Source organism: Danio rerio, chromosome 19 (genome assembly GCF_049306965.1).
Source record: "Danio rerio strain Tuebingen ecotype United States chromosome 19, GRCz12tu, whole genome shotgun sequence".
Classification (NCBI taxonomy): Eukaryota; Metazoa; Chordata; class Actinopteri; order Cypriniformes; family Danionidae; genus Danio; species Danio rerio.
In genome coordinates, this window is record NC_133194.1 from 26,285,337 (window position 1) to 26,307,054 (window position 21,718).

At 36.9% G+C, this 21,718-nt stretch overlaps 1 protein-coding gene across 6 annotated transcripts; it reads right to left on the reverse strand.

Moving 5' to 3' along the window:
- Nucleotides 1-406: 406 nt before the first annotated feature.
- matcap2 (microtubule associated tyrosine carboxypeptidase 2) lies at nucleotides 407-19,603 on the reverse strand. Of its 6 annotated transcripts, none has more exons than XR_012395050.1 (9): nucleotides 19,428-19,603; nucleotides 18,749-19,051; nucleotides 16,084-16,745; nucleotides 13,311-13,454; nucleotides 9,203-9,335; nucleotides 4,859-5,164; nucleotides 3,845-3,942; nucleotides 1,874-2,087; nucleotides 407-745 (listed from the first exon to the last, which is right to left on the reverse strand). XR_012395050.1 is itself a non-coding variant. In XM_073931674.1 (8 exons), exons 2-8 carry the CDS (start codon nucleotides 18,750-18,752, stop codon nucleotides 1,929-1,931), a joined length of 1,506 nt encoding a protein of 501 aa, XP_073787775.1. In that variant the 5' UTR covers nucleotides 18,753-19,051; nucleotides 19,428-19,603; the 3' UTR covers nucleotides 1,211-1,928. The 6 variants fall into 6 exon arrangements, 3 of the variants coding, with proteins under 3 accessions (XP_073787775.1, XP_073787774.1, XP_696417.4); XR_012395049.1 differs by having other exon boundaries at nucleotides 18,530-19,051; XR_012395048.1 differs by lacking the exon at nucleotides 18,749-19,051.
- Between the last annotated feature and the right edge of the window lie 2,115 nt (nucleotides 19,604-21,718).

The following is a 21,718-nucleotide window of genomic DNA, read 5'->3' on the forward strand; positions in this document are numbered from 1 at the left end:
GCGTGTCCACTGTAAAATATACTGGTGAATCTTTGATGTTATAGGATTATTTTTGTGCCAGACTCACTATGACAGCTCCAGTTAAAAACTAACATAAAATAATAAAACCCAACTGCCTGTAGAAGTCTCATGACAGTCCATGATTGGCTTTTCAGTAATGACAAAGATCCAAAACTGAACACAAAAAATGTGTCACTGACACAAAATAGCGTTAATAACACAAAATAACTGCAGAGGCCATTTCAGTCTCCTCTCCCGAGACCAGCAATCCAATCACTTTAACCAATATGTATAAAGAAAAAATATTTCATAATAAGATTTCCTTTATATTTTCAGTTGTTTTATTTGAATGAAAGGTTCCATTTTTACATCTTTTTAAATGAAAACTAAAAAGTAAATACTACAATTTCATTTTCACAGCCTTTATTGCTCATATTTGCCAAAGGTGTCATTAACTTTTACCATGACTGACGACAGACCCAGAGATTGACAATATGTGCTTCACCTGTGACTGTTCATATCATTTTGAGGTAATTTGCACTGCATGAATTCCCTAATGACACAAAAATCCAAGCTTAATCCTACAGATTACAGGAAGTGTGAAAACTAAGCACTCAGAGGGATTAATGAGGTGCGTGTATGTGTGTGTAAAGCTTTTGTCCTGTGCGTCCTGATGTAGGTGTCAGTCAGCAGGTGATTGAAGTGACTCCAGGATCTGCTTACAGAGACATGTGAGAACAGACACCTGTGGAAAGAGTTTGTCAAAAGATCACTGTACGGTGTGCTTGAAAGGGCTTTGTGGGAATGAAGATGAATCCTTGCTCACTTGAAAACAATGATCACACTTCATTTAGAATCAATGGAAAAATCACATCCTACATTAAAGATCTAGTGTTCTACCTTTGGATTGAACATCTGAGCATGATATGTGGAAAAGCAAGGCATGCATTTATTAAATCCTTTAAATGTAGGAAGGTCATTTAAAAAAGAAAACTGTCTAGGGCCGTAAAGTATTTTACAGGCAACTTCTAAAGACAACAATATATATATATATATATATATATATATATATATATATATATATATATATATATATATATATATATATATATATATATATATATATATATATAAAAATATGGGAAGACAGCAAAGGTCAGATACTGCACATCAACAATAGAATCAAGGTAGTAAACATGTTCTAGCAAGATGTTATTAATACAATTTATACTTTGAACAAATATGATGGTCGACTTATATAAAATACACTTAAACAAATTAACATATTGGCACCAAAATCAAAGTATTTTTGTAAAATCAGCCAAAAATATGTAAAACTATACTACACAAGCAAGTTAAAGTTTACAGTAAAATAAATTGAGAAAATAAATGGCTTAAGGAACTTGTAGTTCATATGAGTGTTTGGCAACATGTAACTGATGAAAATCTGTCATTTTGGCATTTATTTTAATCCCTTTTCAAAAGAGAATCCACATGTCCTGAGTGTCTTCTGACAGGACTCTGATAGGTCCTGCAAAAATACTCAAAATGATAACTTTCAGTAAAGAAAAACAAATACAGCTTTATAGGCCACTGTGTGACTATGTATTCCAGTCTTTATCCTAGAAATCTCTTTGTTTTTCAGTCCTCATCAGGGTGAAACTCACAAAAACATGCCAGGATCCCATTTTATACACATAAAAATCACGTTTTGAATTTACGCTTATATAATGTTATTTTTACATTGCAGCATTCAAATTTATTTTGTAACAAAATAATTTGTTACAGAATTGGAGGGGAAATATTTAAAAAAGTGATCTGAACATATTCTTGGTAAAGTATTGCATGGCCTGGGTAGGTTTGTGAAATTCACCTATTTACAAAGCAGCTGTTTCACATGTAAGAACAGAAGATCAAATGCCACATGTTCAGATGAGTGTGCTCAGCTCCGCATCAGTTAACTGGTTGACCTCCATGATTTTATGAAGCTGCTCCGTGTAATGCGCTTGGTCCTGTAGGAAGTGAGGAATCCGCACATGATCCATCAGAGCCAGACCTTTCAGACGCTCCACATCCTCATAGGACACCTGCCCAAAACACATACAATTATCTTTGTCATTTAGCAGATACTTTTGTCCTAAGTGACTTACAATTGATGTGGCATTCAGTGACTCAACAAGAAGAGCCAATACACAAAACACATGCTAATTACACAAAGGAACCGATAGTGCTCAGAAGACTAATGGTCTGTTTCCACTGAGTGGTATGGTACGGTACGGTCCGGTTCAGTACGCTTTTATGGCCGTTTCCACTGTCAAAAGGCGTACCTAACCAAACCGTTCTGTACCACTTTTTGGTCACCCTTTGCAAAGGGTACTAAGGGTACCAAAAGGCGGAGGTAGAGCTGCCAAGACATTACACCATAATAATATATACATAAAATAACAAGCCATGGTCGACCTGAACTCAAACAAACTGCTGTGTCCTGTTGTTGTTTTACGAGCCCGTCTAACAGTGCGAGCGGTTTTTGAGCTTATATTAATAATGTGCTCAAGATCATTGAAGGGTTCTAATATCAGATCCTGTCAGAAAGAGACAAACGCGAGAGTGAAGCAGGAAAAAAAGGAGAAGCTGGAAAAAAAAAGCAGCAAATGATGCTTCTGTAACCTAAAACATCAACAAACTGCCATGTTTAACTATTATCATCGCCTTGTGGACTATTAAGAACTCAGAATGACGGAATTACTTTTTAACAAGAGGTTACATGTGCTGCTGAAGATTAAAGACACAGATGAGAGGTTTGCACTGACTGTGGGCTATATTTCGTGTTGTTTTTGAACCCAAATAAGGACTAAATATATGCTGTGTGTAGTTTTTCTGTAATTGATAACATATCAGAGACTGTAAGGGTCTGTATGTGCTCATATATGTTGCATTTATTTATTTATTTCATGTAATTGCAAACTTTACAGTAGGCTATTTGGCACTTTCATTGATCTGCTGTTATAATCAAATCATGTTAGAGAAAGGTTAGTAATAAACATTTATACACAAGTATTTATGTGTATAAAGCATCTGTTTTTTTGTGAGAAGTGCTTCTCATATGACATGTAAACGACCCTTACGGCTTTACTGTGGACATTTCCTCGAGTAAAAAAAGAAACGTCTGAAACTTTCTGTCGTACACCATGCCCACCACACCCTTTTGGCAGCTTGCTGACTTTATCAACGCAAGCTTGATAAAGGTGACCTGTACCGTATCGTACTGTACCTCACAGTGGAAACGGGCCATAAGTGTTAGAGCGTTGCTCTAGCACAGGGATGTCAAACTCAATTCTTGGAAGGACGCACCCCTGCACAGTTTAGTTCCAACCCTGCTCCAACACACTTACTTACCTGTAGGTTTCAAATACGCCTGAAGAACTCAATTAGTTAAATCAGGTGTATTTAATTAGGGTTGGAACTAAACTGTGCAGGGATGCGGCCCTCTGGGAATTGAGTTTGACTCACCTGTGCTAGAGCAAGGCGGGGGGTTATAGAGTGAAGATTGTTTTTACAGATGGTGTTTTTACAACTGCAGTTTCAGAATTTGTAAACAGATTTCTGATGTTTGGGACAATTCTCTGTAGTAATTATATAAAATCCTATTTATTTGGTCAGTGTGTTTAAAAGTGCATAGGTTTTTTACAGCATTTTAATGATGTATCTTTAAATATTCATTAAAGTAGATTAAAAGTATAGTATGAGCGAAAGATTTGGGTAAAAATAATGTTTTGTTTTTCTAACCCTAACACTGCCATTTAAACCTTTATAGGACCATTTTCAATGTTGACTTTAAACGTACCTTTCCCAAAGCCATGAGCAGCTGGAAGTCAATCTTTTCTCGGTGTCTGAGAATCTTCAAGATGCCATCTAAATAAACCTGGTCCTTACAGAAACAGCCTGAATAACAAACAGTCTGTTTTAAAAAAATGCATTGGGTCTCATTCATCATACATTCATAAATAGAGTAATACATTCGGGGTAATCTGCATGTAAAACAGACCTTCCTGAAAATTCCTCCAGATTCACAAATGCTTCGTAAACATATGAATTTATACTTTAGTGTTTATGTTACACAATTAGCATTAGTTTCATTTACAATTAGCATAATGCTCACTTATAAATTATAACTTGCCTGTGCAAGTTACAAGTTCTGGAGTGTTATATTCTGGACGTCTTTCTTTCTCCAGTTTGTTACATTAATGCAAAAAGACGAGGCCATATAACTAATAGTAAATATTGAATTAGCAAGTGTCCACCAAAACACATTTAGCCAGCTTCAAAATCCCAGGGGCTCTACTAAATATGTTTGTTTTTTTCCAGCTAACACTTTGATTGCTATTTTTTGGAATTTGTTGCAGTAACGTATTATTTTTTATCTCATCTTGAGGAATAACACTGGATATTAAAATGCAGTTACCAGTAATATTTACTTTTTTTCTGTTCAGTGGTTGTAAAAGTACAGAATGATAATTTTTATTTAAATTAATATTTGTCCCAACCTTCATCCACTGATTGGACAACTGTATTGATGAGTATTCTGTTTTACCCATAGTTAAACAGTTATCAACTCTCAGCTTAAAAAAAGACCAAACAAACTTGTAATATTATTATGTTAGTGCATAAAAATTCAGTGCAAGCAGTTTGCCAAAAAAAATTAAAAAAATCTTTTACACATAGTAGGAAGCAGGTGCACCTTTACCAAACATTTACATCACAATAGCTTTACAAATTATCTGCACAAAGAATAGTTCTGATTGAGTTTCATAAATGAACCCCATATGTGTCGAAGACTTGTGTACTTGTTCTTGTTTACCTGGCAGTGTGGTGTCCGTCTGTCCTCGTTTGGCTCTGACGCAGTAGTCCCATCGTGTGTTGGGGTCGTGGACGAATCGACGCAGGTCGTGAAACAGCTGTGAAAAGGACATGTGGCTAGCTTGATAGACGGTGTAGTAGAGCAGGGCTGCACGCCACAGGATAGGGTCCTTGCGGAAGAGAACGCTGTGGATGCTAGCCAGACCCTCCTCAGTGGGGTTGATGGGCCGCAGACCGTGTTTCTTCCTGCCGGCAATGCTGCTCCACGGCTGACGACTGTTGTTGATGCCACGGAAATAGTGCGTACCTGAGCCAAAGAAGATGAAGACTGGTTTACTTTACCAATCAAATCAGGCCAAACTGAAATCACATGGAATCTATTGACAATTTTTTTTTCTGGCCATAGAACATTCAAGTAAATTCAAGTTTATTTGTCTAGCACATAAAGCTGCAGTATGTACGTTTGACTCAGTGGTTGAACTAAGTATTGCATTCCTGGATCAAAACAAACGCAAGTGCAGGTTGCCAGATTGGCGACCAACAAGAGCGAGTCTCAAGCCTAAAGGCTGATTTAAATTGTGTTCTAAATAAAAGCAATAGCATAGAGATCTGCGCGGGACTAAATTTTGAATCCCGCTCCTGCCTGCACCCGCCAGGTTTTAGCTCGAACCCGACCGCTCCAGCTTGTATTAAGAATTTATTGTCCCGCTGCCCGACCTGCCCCGTTTTCTGGCCGCCGCGCCCGATCCCGCTAAAGAGCGGGGGAGAACAAAACTGAAAATCCCCCAGCTATACAGTCCAGACAGCCAAGCTGTCTGTATAAACACACACACACACAGCACTAAGCACACACACAGACAAATCTCTCTCTCTCATACGCACACACAAGCACCTAGCAGACACACAGGCGTTTGCTGTTATATCAACTCAAAGGCTTGTAATACCATGTATCAAGTACCAATGTAATACCAAAAGGTTTTATATAAAGGTATATAAATACTGAGTCGCGCCAGCTCCGGGCCGCAGCGCACATTACTCTCTGGCCGATTCCGGCGCGGATGCGGCAGCGTCGGCTCGCTTACGGTCGCCGCAGCTGGCCCGATCGATTCGGGCCGGAATCGGGCAGTGAGTCCACAAGCAGCCGGAGCAGGAGCCGGGCTGAGTGGTAAGTCTCTGGCAGGCGAGAATCTAGCCGGAACTGGCCCGAGTGTATTTTGCTATCTGGGAAAGCTTTCTCTCTCATTTGCGCGCGCACTAACATACACACACAAGCACCAAGCACACACACAGGCAAAGCTTGCTCTCTCTCTCTCTCTCTCTCTCTCTCTCTCTCTCTCTCTCATTCGCATAGCAATATCCGCGATATTGCTAGACAGCCCGCTCCCGCCCCAAATTAAACCCGTTACCGACCGCTCCCGCGATTTATTCGGAAATTTATTCCCGCGCCGCAGAAATCTGGTTGGGTCCTGCGGCGCCCGCGGGAATGCAGACCTCTACAATAGCACACGATAGAAGGAATACTTTTCATATTCATTCATTTGTTCATTAATTTTCTTTTAGGCTTAGTCCCTGGGGTCGCAGAATGAACCACCAACTTATCCAGCATATGTTTTATGCTGCAACCCATCACTGGGAAACATCCATAAACACTCATTCAAACACATAAAAAAATAAATCTGAAAAATTTACAGTAAAAAACGGCAGCTATGGTTGCCAGTTTTTTACCGTCAAAAATACTGTACAAACCGTAAAAGCAATTTCTCATTTTTACGGTAAACTACCGTAATTCAGTCATTTATACATGTAATATGTCTGTAGTTTGAGTTACCAACATTTATACTTCTTTTGTAATAAACCAATGCTCATCACAAACATTGTTTATCAACATTAGATGTAACATTTACCTCTAATGCACATAACTAATGGGGAAACAACTAAAAAGATCCATAGTAATGTCAACAAAAAGCACAAAAAGTTATGTGCCATGCATGGAATTCTGGGAAAGTCAATTTACGGTTATTAGCCGTACATATTAAGGAAACATAGTGTTAACCAGGATGGGTATTTTGATTGTAGCATTTTTACAGTTTTTTTACTGTTGAAATCACGGACAATTTAGCCTCCCCAATTCACCTATACCACATGTTTTTGGGGGAAACCGGAGCACCCGGAGGAAACCCACGCAAACACAGGGAGAACATGCAAATTCCACACAGAAATGCCAACCGGGGCTCGAACCAGCAACCTTCTTGCTGTGAGGAGATTTTGCTACCCACTGAGCCACCATGCAGCCCATTTTCCATATTAAAAGTAGTTATTGTTGTAACCAACACCTTGAATTAGAAACAACTTAAATTTCTCACAAGTAAACAACATTAAAAATGACCATGATCACCTCAGGTAAACCTCATGTGCTTTATTCAGTGTTAAATACTAACAATGTGAGTTTGAATGCCACTTTACATAGCATTTATTGCCACTACTACACTGATAGCAGCGGCAGATAGTTCACCTCAGATCTTGAAAATAAAATAAAAACCCTATAAAACTGAACTTTAGAACTGTTAATTAATGCACACCAACACATATCAGTGACTCAGCATCTACATTTAATAATGTTAGAGAGGTTTAATATGTATTGAATAGATTAAAAACCTGACTATTTCGTGGTTAGAGTGAGAACATATTCTGTACTTCTGAATGGCTGTATTTCAATTTCTGTCGTGTTGCATCTGGTGCAAACAGCCCATCTGCTTATCACTGCAAATCTTATCATGTAGCATGTTGTTAGGACACACAGTTACAATGTAAGCTGCTCACCTAATTTTTACATTCATAATATTTACGGTGTATTATTTGCAAATTAATAACCTCTTGTGGAACTCTGAATCTGTGTCTCATTTCGGGGTCTGCTACTGTCCACTAGAGTTCGCATTTTTTAAGGCCTTCATGACTGAATAAATGAAATAAGGGGTTTTCCACCAAGAAAACCTGGGCTGCTAATATATAATTGGCAAAACTGGCAATGGGCAGATTAAAAGAACCAAAACAAAGACAGCGTTTCGGCACATAACAGACATTTTCAATATCTGACTTTACCATTGTTCTTCAGAAGAACAAGAATGTTCACTTGGCATGTTTTTTTTAAATATCTGCAAAATATGCTTTAGAAGAGTCAAAACATAAATAAAGCACCTTTAATTATCTTAATAATACTTAATAATTATCGTTCCAAAGCAGCTTTACAAAAGGTGCATATTATTACATTACAGTCAAAATCAGAAAAGTTAAGGAGTAGTGTATAGGGTGGACAGTATATAAACATAGTTAAACTGCAGTAATACAGTTTATAGTGTCCATCTACAAAGGTGATGTCTATGTGTTTAATACATGTTCAATATGGTGTATCTGTACTGTAAAAAATGCAGGGTTCCACACAATTTATTTATGTTGTACCAACACAAATTGATTAAGTTAACAACACTGTGTGGATTGAACATAAAAAAATAATTTCCCAATGAAATCTCAGAAATTGTGTTGTTTCAGCTCATTTTATATAAATATTTTGAATGAGAACAAAAAAAATTTTTTTTGAGTGTGTGTATTAAGTGTTTCAACATCAAGGACTGTTGTTTTCTATGAAGGACGAGAGAGCTCTTGGATTTCATCTAAAATATCTTAATTTGAGTTTCAAAGATGATCATCTCAGGTCTAAGGGGATTAGAATGACATGAGGTTGAGTAACTAAGGAAAGAATTTTAGGTTTGAGTGAACTAACCCTTTAAGTGCAAGTACACATCCAATGATATTTTATTCATTGTTTAAAGGAATAGTTAACTGAAAAGCAAAAATGTTTTTTATTCATTGTTTACTCACCCTCGATTGGTTCTAAATCTTTATTCGTTTTTTTCGTCTGTTGAACATAAATGAAGATATGTTGAAAAAAGCTGAAAACCTGTAACCTTTGACTTCCTGACAAGGGAAAGCAAATACTATGAAGTCGATGGAACATAAGCACAAAACTCAGTTCTTTATATAAGAGTCTTGTGAGTTTTGTACATTTCTTTACAACAACAGTATAAATGATGCTTTTCAGTCGCAAATAGAGAAAGTGAATAGATTGAGAACACACAGTGAGGGAGTGTAATTACTGTGGTCATGACACTGAGCTTTGATATGCACAGGATTTAACAGTCTCTGACAACAGGAACACAAGCTGCTGGAACACGGATGACTGATTTTGATTGGGGTGTCCGAGACACGATCTGAACTACAAAACAAGAGTTTATTCTATTCAGTTACTTAATATGAGACTCAAATAACGCAGAGAATAAGACGAACACACCGATTTCATGCCTTAGCATCCCCTCCAGCCATTGCTCTCTGGCAGTAGAGATGTTAATGGTGAGAGTAGGTCTGCCATTCACCACAGTCATTGACGCTCTGGACAGCAGGTCATCAGTAAGATGAACCACAATCTGCAGAGAGAAATTTCTACATTTACAAAGTTGTCAAGATAAAAAGAAAACACCTTAAATTTAACGTTCAAAAAATTGGACATTTGCACTAGGAAGCAAAGGTAAATTTTAATCAGCACAGATGCCTTACAGGGTTTGTTCACCCAAAAATAAAAATCAAGTTATTTATTTTGTTGTTGTTGTTTTTCTCTTAAACAAAAAGATATTCCGAAGAAAACTGGAAGCCTGTGACCATTGACTTCCATAGTATTTGTTTTCCTACTGTGGACGTCAGTGGTTGCAGGTTATCAGCTTTCTTTAAAATTTTTTTTTTTTCAACAGAGCAAATAAATTCATAAAGCTTTGGAACCACTTGAGAGATGTCAATAGTTTCCAAATTTTTATGCGTGGGTTAACTAACCATTTAACTTAAAATATACCAAAATCTACCAATTGCAATACAAACAGACTAACAAACAAACAAACCATATACATAAAAAGTAATTAGGTAAATAAAATATTAATAAAGAATTATACCTTTTTTTTAGTGTTACTAAAATAACACTAGCATATATTTACATTATCATAATATTCATTATCATGCTGCAAAAATTTTAAGTATTAAAAAGATAAAGAAATGTATCTTAAGAACCAAATCAAACACATCAGTAAGTAGAAACATTTGTGGGATTGGGGTAATGATGCTGAAAATTTGGTTAAGAGAAATAAATACATTTTCGAATATATACAATTAGAACATAGTTATTTAAAATTACAATAATATTCCACAACCGTACTGTTTTTTAATCAAATAAATGCAGCCATTGTCAACTTAAGAGCCATATTTATAATTTGTGCTCTATTTTACGATCTAGGCACAGAGTTTAAAGCACATGGTGCAAAAGCATTAAAGGGGGTCACACGCCAGACCCCCTTTAACACGTCACGCTGGCGCCGCAAGTCGGTGGCTGTCCACAATGCCCAGCCATGACTCAGGACACTGTTCATATTTCTGTCGCGCCACAGAGCGCCATCTGAATAGTTTCATCCTAAATACCATGCAAATGTGTGCATCTGGTGTGCGATACTTCCAACTGTCATGTGCGTGCCGTATACCGATGCTGAGCGACGCATCCGGTATGCGACACGCTTTAAAGTAGTGTCCGAATCCATTTTTGCTATTTTAAGGATGGAAAAATACGCTTTGCACCACAGCACATCGTCAAACAGTTATAGCTGTGTTTTTTGAGAATAACGTGCATTAAACCAATCAGAGTCTCATGTCACATTCCCTTTAAGAGTCAGTTGCGTCACACCATGGTGTATTTGCTATTCATATTGTGGACTTTGTAAGTGGAAAAACTAGGGATGCACGATATATCGGCGGCCATATCGTTATCGGCCGATAAATGCTCTTTTAAGATTATCGTTATCGATCCGATGTCTAAATTAGGCCCATATCTTTAAGCCGATAAATTACATAATTGTACAGACCTGCGTGCCGCGTAGGTGGAACTTGTTCAGACTTGCCCAGTGCACTATAATGGATCTCTCCCACACTGTTTATTCCTTCAAAGTCTGTCATTTATTCATGTGGTATTGCTGTACGTTAATAAGTCAGTAAGTAGCCATGTTCCTTATCATTGTACATGTGTTTGATTGAGTGTCATAGTGTATTTTGCTTTAAATCGCCTCAGGAAAAACCTTACATGTGTAAACCTTTCCTGCTCCGTCTCTTTGTTGTGTAGAGATAGCAGGGGATCTTAATTTATTACTCCAGGGCCGAATAATATTAGTTTCGTGGTGAATTGCCTTCTCTTTTAGTTGCATGAATGAACGAGGACACATGTAGCTTGGTCCAAAATTTTTATTACTTTCCGTGTGGTACAACAAATCAGTCACCTAAAATAGTCTCATTGCCCAAAAACCGCTCCTCTCTCTCTCTCCCTCTTCGCTTCACACACACACACCCCAAACTGCAGCTGGACCCGCACATTTTACAACATGTGTAAACATAACAGTTGTTTGTAATCTGATTATTTGTTATTATCAATGCGTTGCTTGTCATGTTGTTGATGTAAGATGTATTCAGTTTGATCGGAATATTCATATTGATTATGACGAGCGCGCGAGCTGTTACCGCACACACACACTGTAGCACGGGGGAGAGGTGAATCCAGTCATAGAGGCTCTCGACCAGCGGCTCATTCTGTCTTTATATTCAGCTCTGTTAGCCATAAAGTCAGCTCAATGCAGGTTTTGTATGAAAATCTGACTCTGATGGCAACTTTGCCTCTACAGTTAAGTGAAACTCTCAGCGGTTTAAAATAAACTTTTCATCGATCATTTTCCCAGCAATTGACAGCAAGAACAGGCGCAGAAGTGTTGTCTGTTTGACAAGCAACAGCTACATGTTCAAAATAATCTAAAAAGCCAAATAGGATGAATCTGTCTCATTTTCTAAACGTACTATATATATTTAGCTGTTCGCTTGTACGGTGGCTCTGAACTGTCAAAACACCTCTGATAAAGGCTTTTTCGGACATGACGTATTTGTACATGTGTACATCACTGTAACACGTTTTATTCAAGAACATTTGAGCTGGTTTCAGTCCTTAGTGCTTTCATTTTCATCTTATTTAAATATATTTAACTTGCTTGTTGATTAAATCCTATTTTGTTATTTAACCTTATTAATTTTATGCAACAGTCAAGTTGCATGTTAATTTGCTATGAAGAGAGGAAGTAATGTATTTTTTGCATGCGGATTTATGTGAAATTGTGAATATAGGTCTATAATCACCTTGCAATTTTGAAGTTAAAGCTTTTTTGCTTTGAGTACAGACTATTTAGTTCATAAGAGCAGTTCAATCTTATATGAAGTTTGCTGTATAAAAATATATTATTTTGAAATATTTATAAACATCGGCCTATACATATCGGCTATCGGCCTCCAAGTCTGAAGAATTTTCGGTTATCGGTATCGGCCAAAAAATCCATATCGGTGCATTCCTAGGAAAAACTGAATGCTTCACTAGCAAGAAAACAGTTTAACAGACCATCTGCAGTGCGAGGATAAAGAACGAGCCTCCTCTATTCGGCCTCTTTACTTTCTCTTTACTTTACTCCTTTACTTTCGTGGATAAGGAAACGGTGTTGTACACACTCTACTGAAGACATTCATCAGCCTACATATTTAATTTTGTTTGTTAAGAGCAAAGATTTGTTTCAAAACTATTGCTAAATTTAATTCTAATTTCCAGTAAACAAATAAATGAACAATAATAACATTAAAACATAAAAACTGAGTTATATCCAAACACCCAACCTATATGGTCCAAAACCAGACGAATAAATCTAAGATGAATGAATCTAAGCTCGTTTGTATTAAAACAAATATAAATATGCATATAATAAATAATAATAATAATAGTAATAATAACATTATACAAAAGCAAATTGTCATGATCAAACTGAAACAAGTTTTATATTTATGTTAAAAATATATTTTTTTGTAATATTTTAATCCTTTCACTTTAATTCTTTTTCATTTGTAAAGAAATTTGCGTATTACTGTACATTCTGTGTCTATTAAGCAAGGTGTAACCATTTAATCCGCACAACTAACACGCTCTGCGCTAGACTTCAGCTGTCAGCTGGTCATATGCACAGTCTATTTTAGTTCCTCAAAATAACAACGCACCAGCATTGCGCCTTAACAAAATTCTTTCTTTACCAGAACACCCATAAGTCTACAAAGCGGCACAAATGGATTTGCTATTTAAACAATGTGGCACAAAATGGAAAGATAAGGGTTGTGTTGGTTTGAAAATAGCATCAAATCATGTCAAACACGACTGGTGCCTTATTGAGTCGAGTGTATGATAGGGCCCTTTGTGTTTTGTTTTTATAGTATTTTGTATTTTCTCAATTTTTTACATTTTCAAAAAAAAAAAAAAAAAAAAACATCTGTTTTTAATTATCTCACTCTCTCACCTCTCCTGTGCATCCTTCCTTCTCCATGTATTTTTTGACATGGGACCCGATGCGGCTCTTGGTAAGGAGATTTCCTCCGGTGGCTTGCTCAAACTTCTCATAGGAGCCGTATTTCTGCAAAGCCAACTCCATGATCCGAACAGCCTGAGACAACAGAAAACATTTAGACTTTCCAATAGGCTACAACTTAAAAAAAAGGGTCTAAAATATTTTGAGCTTATCCACTTTTGATGACTTCTTGAGACAGAGACGCTTTTGACAGTTTCTTAATGCATCTCAATACTGTTTGCGCTTTGAGATGAAACAATGGTGTAAATGAAGTAAACCATGTTTACATGAAGCACAGCTCAATATAACACTCAATTGTAGTGGTGTGAATGTAGACCTCAGCAAATAACTAGGCCACAGTTGAGGCTGAGTGTGGATTTATGAAAACTAATTTGTGATCTGTCAGGATATGCCTAAGGGAAATCACAATGAGCTCAGCACTCTGAAATAATCAATGTAATGGTCTGAAATGACTCCATTCACCCATACAAACCTCTAATATAGCCACTATACACAGTGGTGTGTACTTATAGACATTATTCAGTTCCCTGGTAAAGTATATTTTTTATGTAGTTGTTGTTGTTGGCTTTTGCAGCCAGCTGAGGCGGAAGAGGCAGAAAATGCTATATGGCCCCCTGGTTTTGAGATGGTGGGCTCTGTTAATAGCTAGCAGGAAACTGAATTAAACTGAATAAATGAACTCTTTAGCCTTCAAAAATGTTTATTGGTCTGAATGTGTTGTAGGCGACACGCAGTAGAAACACTAATAGTGGTAGTATCATATTCATTTTCAGAAGCTGTATTTCAAGCCTGTAAAAGTAATACACCTGTTTCTTACTAAATCCATGTTGATAGTAATGAACAAAAGCCAGAAAGTTACCTTTCAGGAGTTAATTAATCTTATTTAATGACCTATTTTTAAATATTATAGTACATTTGTAAGAATTACAAACAAAGAAACTTTGTTGAAATGAATTTATCCAGCATATGTTTTATGCAACAGATGCCCTTCCAGCTGCAACCCTCTCTGGGAAACATTCACTCTCATTTACACTCATACACTACAGCCAATTTAATTTATATAATTCACCTATAGCGCATGTCTTTGGACTGTAGGGGAAACCGGAGCACCCGGAGGAAACCCACGCGAACACGAGGAGAACATGTAAATTCCACACAGATATGCCAACTGACCCAGCCAGGCCTCAAACCAGCAACCTTCTAGCTGTGAGCCGATCGTGCTATCCACAGTGTCATCGTGACACCTAGTACTAACATGTAAACACAAATGGTAAGCATCAAAGTCAATATTCCTAATTTTCATGCCAATCTGCTTTCTATTGGTCAAAAGAGCGATTCACACCAGACATCCCAAGCATATTGCTGAACTGAAACTGTTTTATTAATAGGAATGGTTCGAAATCCCTCTTGACCCTTGTGCAGTTATTGCTGCCAATGCAGGGTCAACCAGTTATTAAACCCAAAGGTTCACATACTTTTTCCACCTAGCAGTGTGAATGTTTACATGTTGTGTTCAATAAAACATGACAACATACCAGTGTTTGTGTGATATCAGTTTTAGCACTCTTATTTTTAGATTGTTGTGACTTTAATTAAATATTGATGAATGCTATTGGTCAGAGTAAAACAAAGTACTTAAAGGTAAAACAAAGTGCTGTGATTCATGGATTGACTCCATGTCACCAGGAAAATCATCAAGCCTCTACAAGCACGTGATTTTGCACTGTGTAAGTCAGAATAGCTGTCAGCCGTATCATGTGCCTGAATTAGATATAAAATGAGACAGAGGACACCGCTGAACATCACGCTAATACTCAAAAATAAAATCTGACAAGTTTTTGTTCATATATTTGGGTTATAAGCATGTGTAAGTAATATGAAATGTTCACATATCTTTTTCGAGTTTGTTATTTGAGATGTAGAACACAAGGAAAGCGGCCGCATGGAGAGACACTGGAGCGCTGGTGAAGATAGTGGCTGTGTACAGCGATTTGACGGATAAATATAAATTTGTAGATAAATTGTTGATGGTGCCAAACAGCATTTCCCATTGTTTACATCCTTGTTTTTGTCCTTGCTACAACATACCGTTGACTCTATACACTATGCATGTAATAGATCAATTTTAACAAATAAAAAACTTACAGGTTGTGGCTCACAATCTACAGCTTCTTCTATTATGGTTGGAGCTGCTCCTTCTTTGAGGAGTATTAAGCCAATTCCAACACTGAACTGGGAGAGATTCTGGAAGCTGTCCTTGGTCAAATACTAAAGCTATATCTTTATTATAATTCTCTGGAACATAATTAAAATTAAATTTTAAGCACTTCTCTGTTTATGTTGTGTCCTTTGGAAGCCCGAATACAGAAACAGAACAAGCTCTGTGGAAATAGCAGTGTTTGAATGGCATTTCAGCTTTCTCTGCCGAAACATTGCAGTGCCTCTGGTCACAACCCGTTGCTGCGCAGTGTGTATGCGCATGGTAAAGCATTTGTGATCTCACTGGCCCAGATGTATTTTTTTATACTCCCTGTTCGCTGTAGGCTATGTAAAAGCCAATCTCTCCCTTTTCATTGAATGTTGAGCGTCTTACATTCAGAGATGTTGTTTATGTTCACCCAGCTACATTACACATCAACTAAAGTTAAAAATATGATATCGTAATAGACCACCCCTTTAATACGAGGAGGTTATGGCCACTCACCTGTGTAAGAAAGCGATCCGAAGCATTATTATACTTTGCTAGTACCTGTGGAGGCAGAGGATTGCTGTACTCAAACTGAGGGTTGTTTTTAAAGTCTGATTTGAAAAACCTGGCCTTTTCCTTCTCCACATTGAATGGTTTAATAGCAGTGAGGATGCACAGCTTCTTGAGTGAGTTCTCTCCATCACGAGCAGTAGATAGCGCTCTGGGCAGCTGTGGGAGTTTTGTTCTAGCTGGGCAGCTGTTTTTGGGCTTGGAAATGGGGCAGGGGGACAGACGGATGGAACTGCCAAGCACGGTGATGCTATTTGTTTGCTTGGAATTGCTGGTGGAGAAACAGGAGAACACAGACTGAGCATGCCTAGTGTCTCTGCAACCAAAGGCCAGGCCACTCATGGAGAGAGGAGCTAGGGACGGCAAGTGTCTTTCACGATGAGTTGCTGTAGAGACTCTTTTGGGGCCTGTGGAGTGTTTAGGGTTCTCCTGAGCATCTGACTCTTTCTGCAGCAGTGTGTTGTAGCTGTTAGTGGCATTGTTAAACAGATCTTTCAGTATGCCTGAGGATATGTGCTCCAGATGCAACTGACTAGGGCTTACAGGCTTTTCCATGGGGCTTAAGACGCAACTCTTAGAAGTTTCCATCTCTGGCCATCGAAGATTTTCTGAAAAAAAATTGTAAAAAGTTGCACATTACATTTATTCTTATTTATTGAATAGATGCATTTCTTGAAAGCAAATTACAAATGAGGGAAATATCAATAATATATTTACAAAGTATTTTGCTTTGGATGAGACTTTCCACTGGTCTTAATCTTAACCATCTCAGGCCAGAGAAGAGTCATGTCATAGTCAAGATTAAGACCAGAGAAAAGTCTTATCCAGAGCAAATATCAATTTCAGATCAAGACCAGAGGAGGGTCACGTCTGAGATACCAAAGTGGGTTGTGTCCAAAACAAATTTAGTTGAAGGTAACATTTTTGTGAAATTAAAATGAAATTTTTTAGATGTTATTTGCAGGAGTGTCAGTTTTAGGGGAATCTGCAAGCTGGTGTGCTCCAAAACAGTGAATAAATTGTGTTTCTAAGATACAAAATGTGATATAAACATCCAAAGCGTGCAGTTTGTCACTTCTGCCTAAATGGATCAATGATTTTTTTTCATGTTACCTCATTCTTCAGTTTCTAATCAAATCTTGACCGAATGCTTTCTAAGATCTGACATGTCCCACCCCCTTCGTGATATTTCTTATTTGCTTTTCATTTTATGCAGAGCTACTCTATGTCCCACCCTCTCTTCGTGGTTTTAGTTTCAAGTTTTAGTCAAAACTGAGTCCAGGAAAAGGCTAAAACAATCAAGTCTTAGACTAAAAGAGTGTAGTCCAAGATAATCCCATGTCAAGACAGATTCCAGAAGAAGGTCATGTGTCCAAAACCAGAAGAAGGTTGCATCCAAATTAATACCAAACGGTCAGGTTCCAGTCAAGACCATATGCAGAAAATACCAAGGTCAGACCGAAACCAGAAAAGGGCAATGTTTGAGTTAAGTCCAAAACAAGATGGTTGTATCTGAGTCAAGTTTGAAAAGAGAAGAGATTCATTCATTTATTTTCTTTTCGGCTTAGTCCGTTTATTAATCCGGGGTTGCCACAGCGGAATGAACTCTTCCACCAAACCAGAGCACCCAAAGGAAACCCATACAAACTCCACACAGAAACATCAACTGTGCCAAGGCTCGAACCAGTGACCCAGCAACCTTCTTGCTGTGAGGCGACAGCACTACCTACTGCGCCACTGCTTCACCAGAGAAGAGATTATTTTCTAAAATAATATTAAGTCCAGATAAAGGTCAAGTCTCAGTCAAGAAATAGTTGCACCCGAGATTAGAAGAGGGTCATTATCAAATTAAAACAAAATGTTGAAGAGACTCGTATTTGAGTTAAGACTAAATCTAGAAGACAGTAATGGTTAAATCAGGCCAGACCAGAAAATGTGTTGTGTCCAAGTACTATCTAAAAACCAAAAGATGATCATATCTGAGTTAATACCAAGTCCAGAAAGCGGTCGCATTCTAGTTAATGGCAAATGCAGAAAACCATCGCATTTAACCAAATCCAAGACCAGATGAGGTTTGTTCATTCATTCATTCATTCATTATTTATATTCTTTTCAGCCTAGTCGCTTTATTAATCTGGGGTCGCCACAACTTATTCAACATATGTTTTATGCAGTGGATGCCCTCCCAGCTGCAACCCATCACTGAGAAACAGCCATACACTCTCATTCACACACATATAATGCGCATAATTTAGCCAAACCAATTCATCTATACCACATTTTTAAACTTGTGGGGGAAACCGAAGCACCCATAAATGTAGTCCTACATTAATACAGATCATAGAAAGCTCAGGTGGAATTTCAAGTAAAGGAAATACAGTAGGTTTAAAACCTGAGATCATCACTGCCGTCGTCAGTTCAGTCTTGCGTCCCCATTTCCTTGGAAACAAAATCTCCTTCGCCCACTTAACCTCCACTCCAACAAAAGACGAGAACCAGATCCGAACAGAACAGTGATATCAATCACGTTGCAAGCAGCTCTTTCACTGTCTTGTAAGTTCCCTTCACTGAGCAGGCTAATCCTATTAGACAGCAAAACAAATAGTCTTACCCATTCAGAATGACAGATACTGCTGAACAATCATGTTCTGCATTTAACCATCCAGCAGTCTTTCATAATCCACGTGTCCCTTAGGATACAGACATCTGATTTTATAAATATATCTACATCATCCAAGGAGAACAGACTAAGGATACATATAAACTGTCCTGTTATGTCAGGCAAGTGTGTGGCACACAATGGCAACACAAGTCCACGTGCCGCTGTGAAACAATCCCGTGCTCCTCATCACAGAGAACAACTCCGACAGGTGCATTGAAGTAGAAGGACCAGTCTCAGCACCGGAGAGACAAACTAGATAGAAGCACATAAATCTGTCTGTATGATTTACATTATTAGGAATTCATTAATTGATGTGGCATTAATACAAATGAATTGTATATTTAAACATATTTAATTTCAGAGCTTTACAAAATTTACTTAGAACTATTTTTAGCAATTAAAACTATTATTTTAATGTCTTTATGAGAACCTTAAGTTGACATAGGTTTCTCTGCAAGATAACTTAAAAGCCACAATTTAATTAAGCACCTTACAGTCTCCAAAAAGAGGTACTGTATGTATTTATGTCTAACGTTACCCATTCATCACATTAAGAACGATTCACTTATAACAGCAGCAAAAGCTGTACACGACCAATTAAGTTACTATATAATAGCAAGTTACTCACCTGTCACGTCAATCGACTCGAGCATCATATCGCTTGTGCAATCTCAACTTTTCACACGTAAATAAAATATGTTTACAATATTTGTTTACGTCTAGCGCAAAATAATGCTGTAGTATGCAAATCTCGTCTTGTAATATCAGTGCGCGTTTGTCCTCTCCTCACAACTGCTTCGGTCTGAACGCCGAAGCAAGAGCATAAGCAAGCAAGCGCGTTGCTATGGTGCGGTGTCAACGTCACTCTCCAAAACGTCAGTTCCGTTTGGAAAAGGCTTCAGTTTGCGATAGTATTTGTGGACTTGTTCAGCTCTTATCTGGTAATATGTCTTCTGAATCCAATATTTTACATACTAATCAGTTAAGTATCACTGGTGAGAAAGTTATAGACAGTTAACGTTAGTTTAATAACTTTTACATTAAAAAGTTATGCAGAACCACATTGTTGCCCAAATGCAAACCTTTTTGGAATTCCTTATGTCTTAAAAAAGTTTGGAACGTTTAACGTTACCTAGTAAATACTGTCTCATCAATAAAGTTAAAGAAGTGACATATAAACTAGTTCTTTTAATTTATCCAGTGAATCAAGTAGTAGTTTGTTTTTAGAGACATTGAGTTTGCGTGCACTTTTTATTGAGGAATCGATAAAACACCTGTTTTTTGAATGCTCATATACCCAAATATTTTGTTTTGATCTTGATATTATGTTTAAAATTGAAAAAAATTGTTTTCTTGTGCAAACATTTTTAAAATGCAGTAATAATAATAAAACTTTGGAGCAAAATGTGTTCAGTAATTTAATGACTATATATGGGAAGTACCATATACACAAACAAAAATGGACCAATGATAAACCATTAAATAAACATTTATTTTAATCATTGTCTTCATAATGTATTTTTTTTTTTTATTTATATTTCTCCTGTTATTTTATTTATATTATTCTCTATTGATGTGGTCCTTTGATGTAAAAAAACAAATGTGGGCATTGTATTCCTCTTCTTCTTTTTTTTGCATTCTTTTGTTTTTGTTATGCAATAAAAAAAGGCTTCGGTGTTGAATTAGTTTTTCTCGCTATGAAGTATTGTTTTACTGAAGTGATAGACAGGATAAACCCAATAAGCGAGGTAAGCGGCCACTTAGAGCCCAGGAAATCTGGAGTCCATCAATAAATATCTAGAAGTATAAATTATACTATACATTAAACTATAAACTATATATTACATAGCTTTCTATCATATTTTGTATTGTAAGGGTCAAACAAATACATCTTACATAATTAAAAAATATTTAATACATACTAAAATATTACATTATTATAATAATGTAATGTAATAATAATATTCTAAAATAAAATATCCACCACTCACAATCATGGAGAAGTCCGGCAGTCAAATCTATTTAAAATATATATATGAATTTAAGTTGTTTATTTACTTTAAGAAAACTAATCATTTAAAATGTAGAGATTAAAATAAGATATAGAAAAGAAGATAATAGAATAAATAAATAAAATTAAATAAACATTAAATAAAAGCAGAAAGGGTGCATTTCAAGACGTGGGCCCCAATATTAAACATTCAAATGACTTTATTTTTTTGTTGCTTGAGGCCCCCAAACTGCTAAATCCACCCTTGGTGATATATTTTAAGAAAAAAAAAAATAGTAACATAAAATATATGTACATAATGCAATACAAATCAAAATTTTATAAAAATAAACATGCAAGCCGACTACCAAATATACATTTACATGCAAGTCAAATTGATTTATACCCTCCAGTCAAAGCTTCTGACTACATAAATATACTTTTTTTTTATTAATATTTTAGGGGTGAGAATGGCTCAGTCCTTAGTTCTATTCCCGGCTGGGTCAGTTGGCATTTCTGTGTGGTGTTTGCATGTTCTCTCCCCACAGTCCAAAGACATGCGCTATAGGTGAATTGAATAAACTAAATTGGCCGTAGAGAATGTGCGAATGAGTGTGTTTGGATATTTTCCAGTACTGGGTTGCAGCTGGAAGGTCATTCGCTGTGCAAAACATGCTGTATAAGTTGGCGGTTCATTCCAATGTGCTAACGCCTGATGAATTAAGGGTATAAGCCAAAGGAAAATGTTTGAATTTTGAATGCTGCATTTATTTCCTTGCGCACACACACACAGTACCCAAGTTTACGCATCTATCTACCTATTGAGAGAAATGCAGCATGCACAATTTAAACATTCAAATGATTTTTTTTATTACCAAATAAGCAGAAACAAAAGTTATACATTTTTTAATAAGCATACATAAACCACT

What these genes read in the sequence shown, in the direction of transcription:
- matcap2 (XM_691325.10), bottom strand. Translation starts at nt 19,455, where the DNA reads ATGATGCTCGAGTCGATTGACGTGACAG. An exon ending in CGGATCGCTTTCTTACACAG is followed by an intron (nt 13,455 to 16,083) that starts GTGAGTGGCCAT and finishes CTGTTGTCTCAG; the next exon opens with GCTGTTCGGATCATGGAGTT. An exon ending in TGCTCATGGCTTTGGGAAAG is followed by an intron (nt 2,088 to 3,844) that starts GTACGTTTAAAG and finishes TGTTTTGGGCAG; the next exon opens with GTGTCCTATGAGGATGTGGA.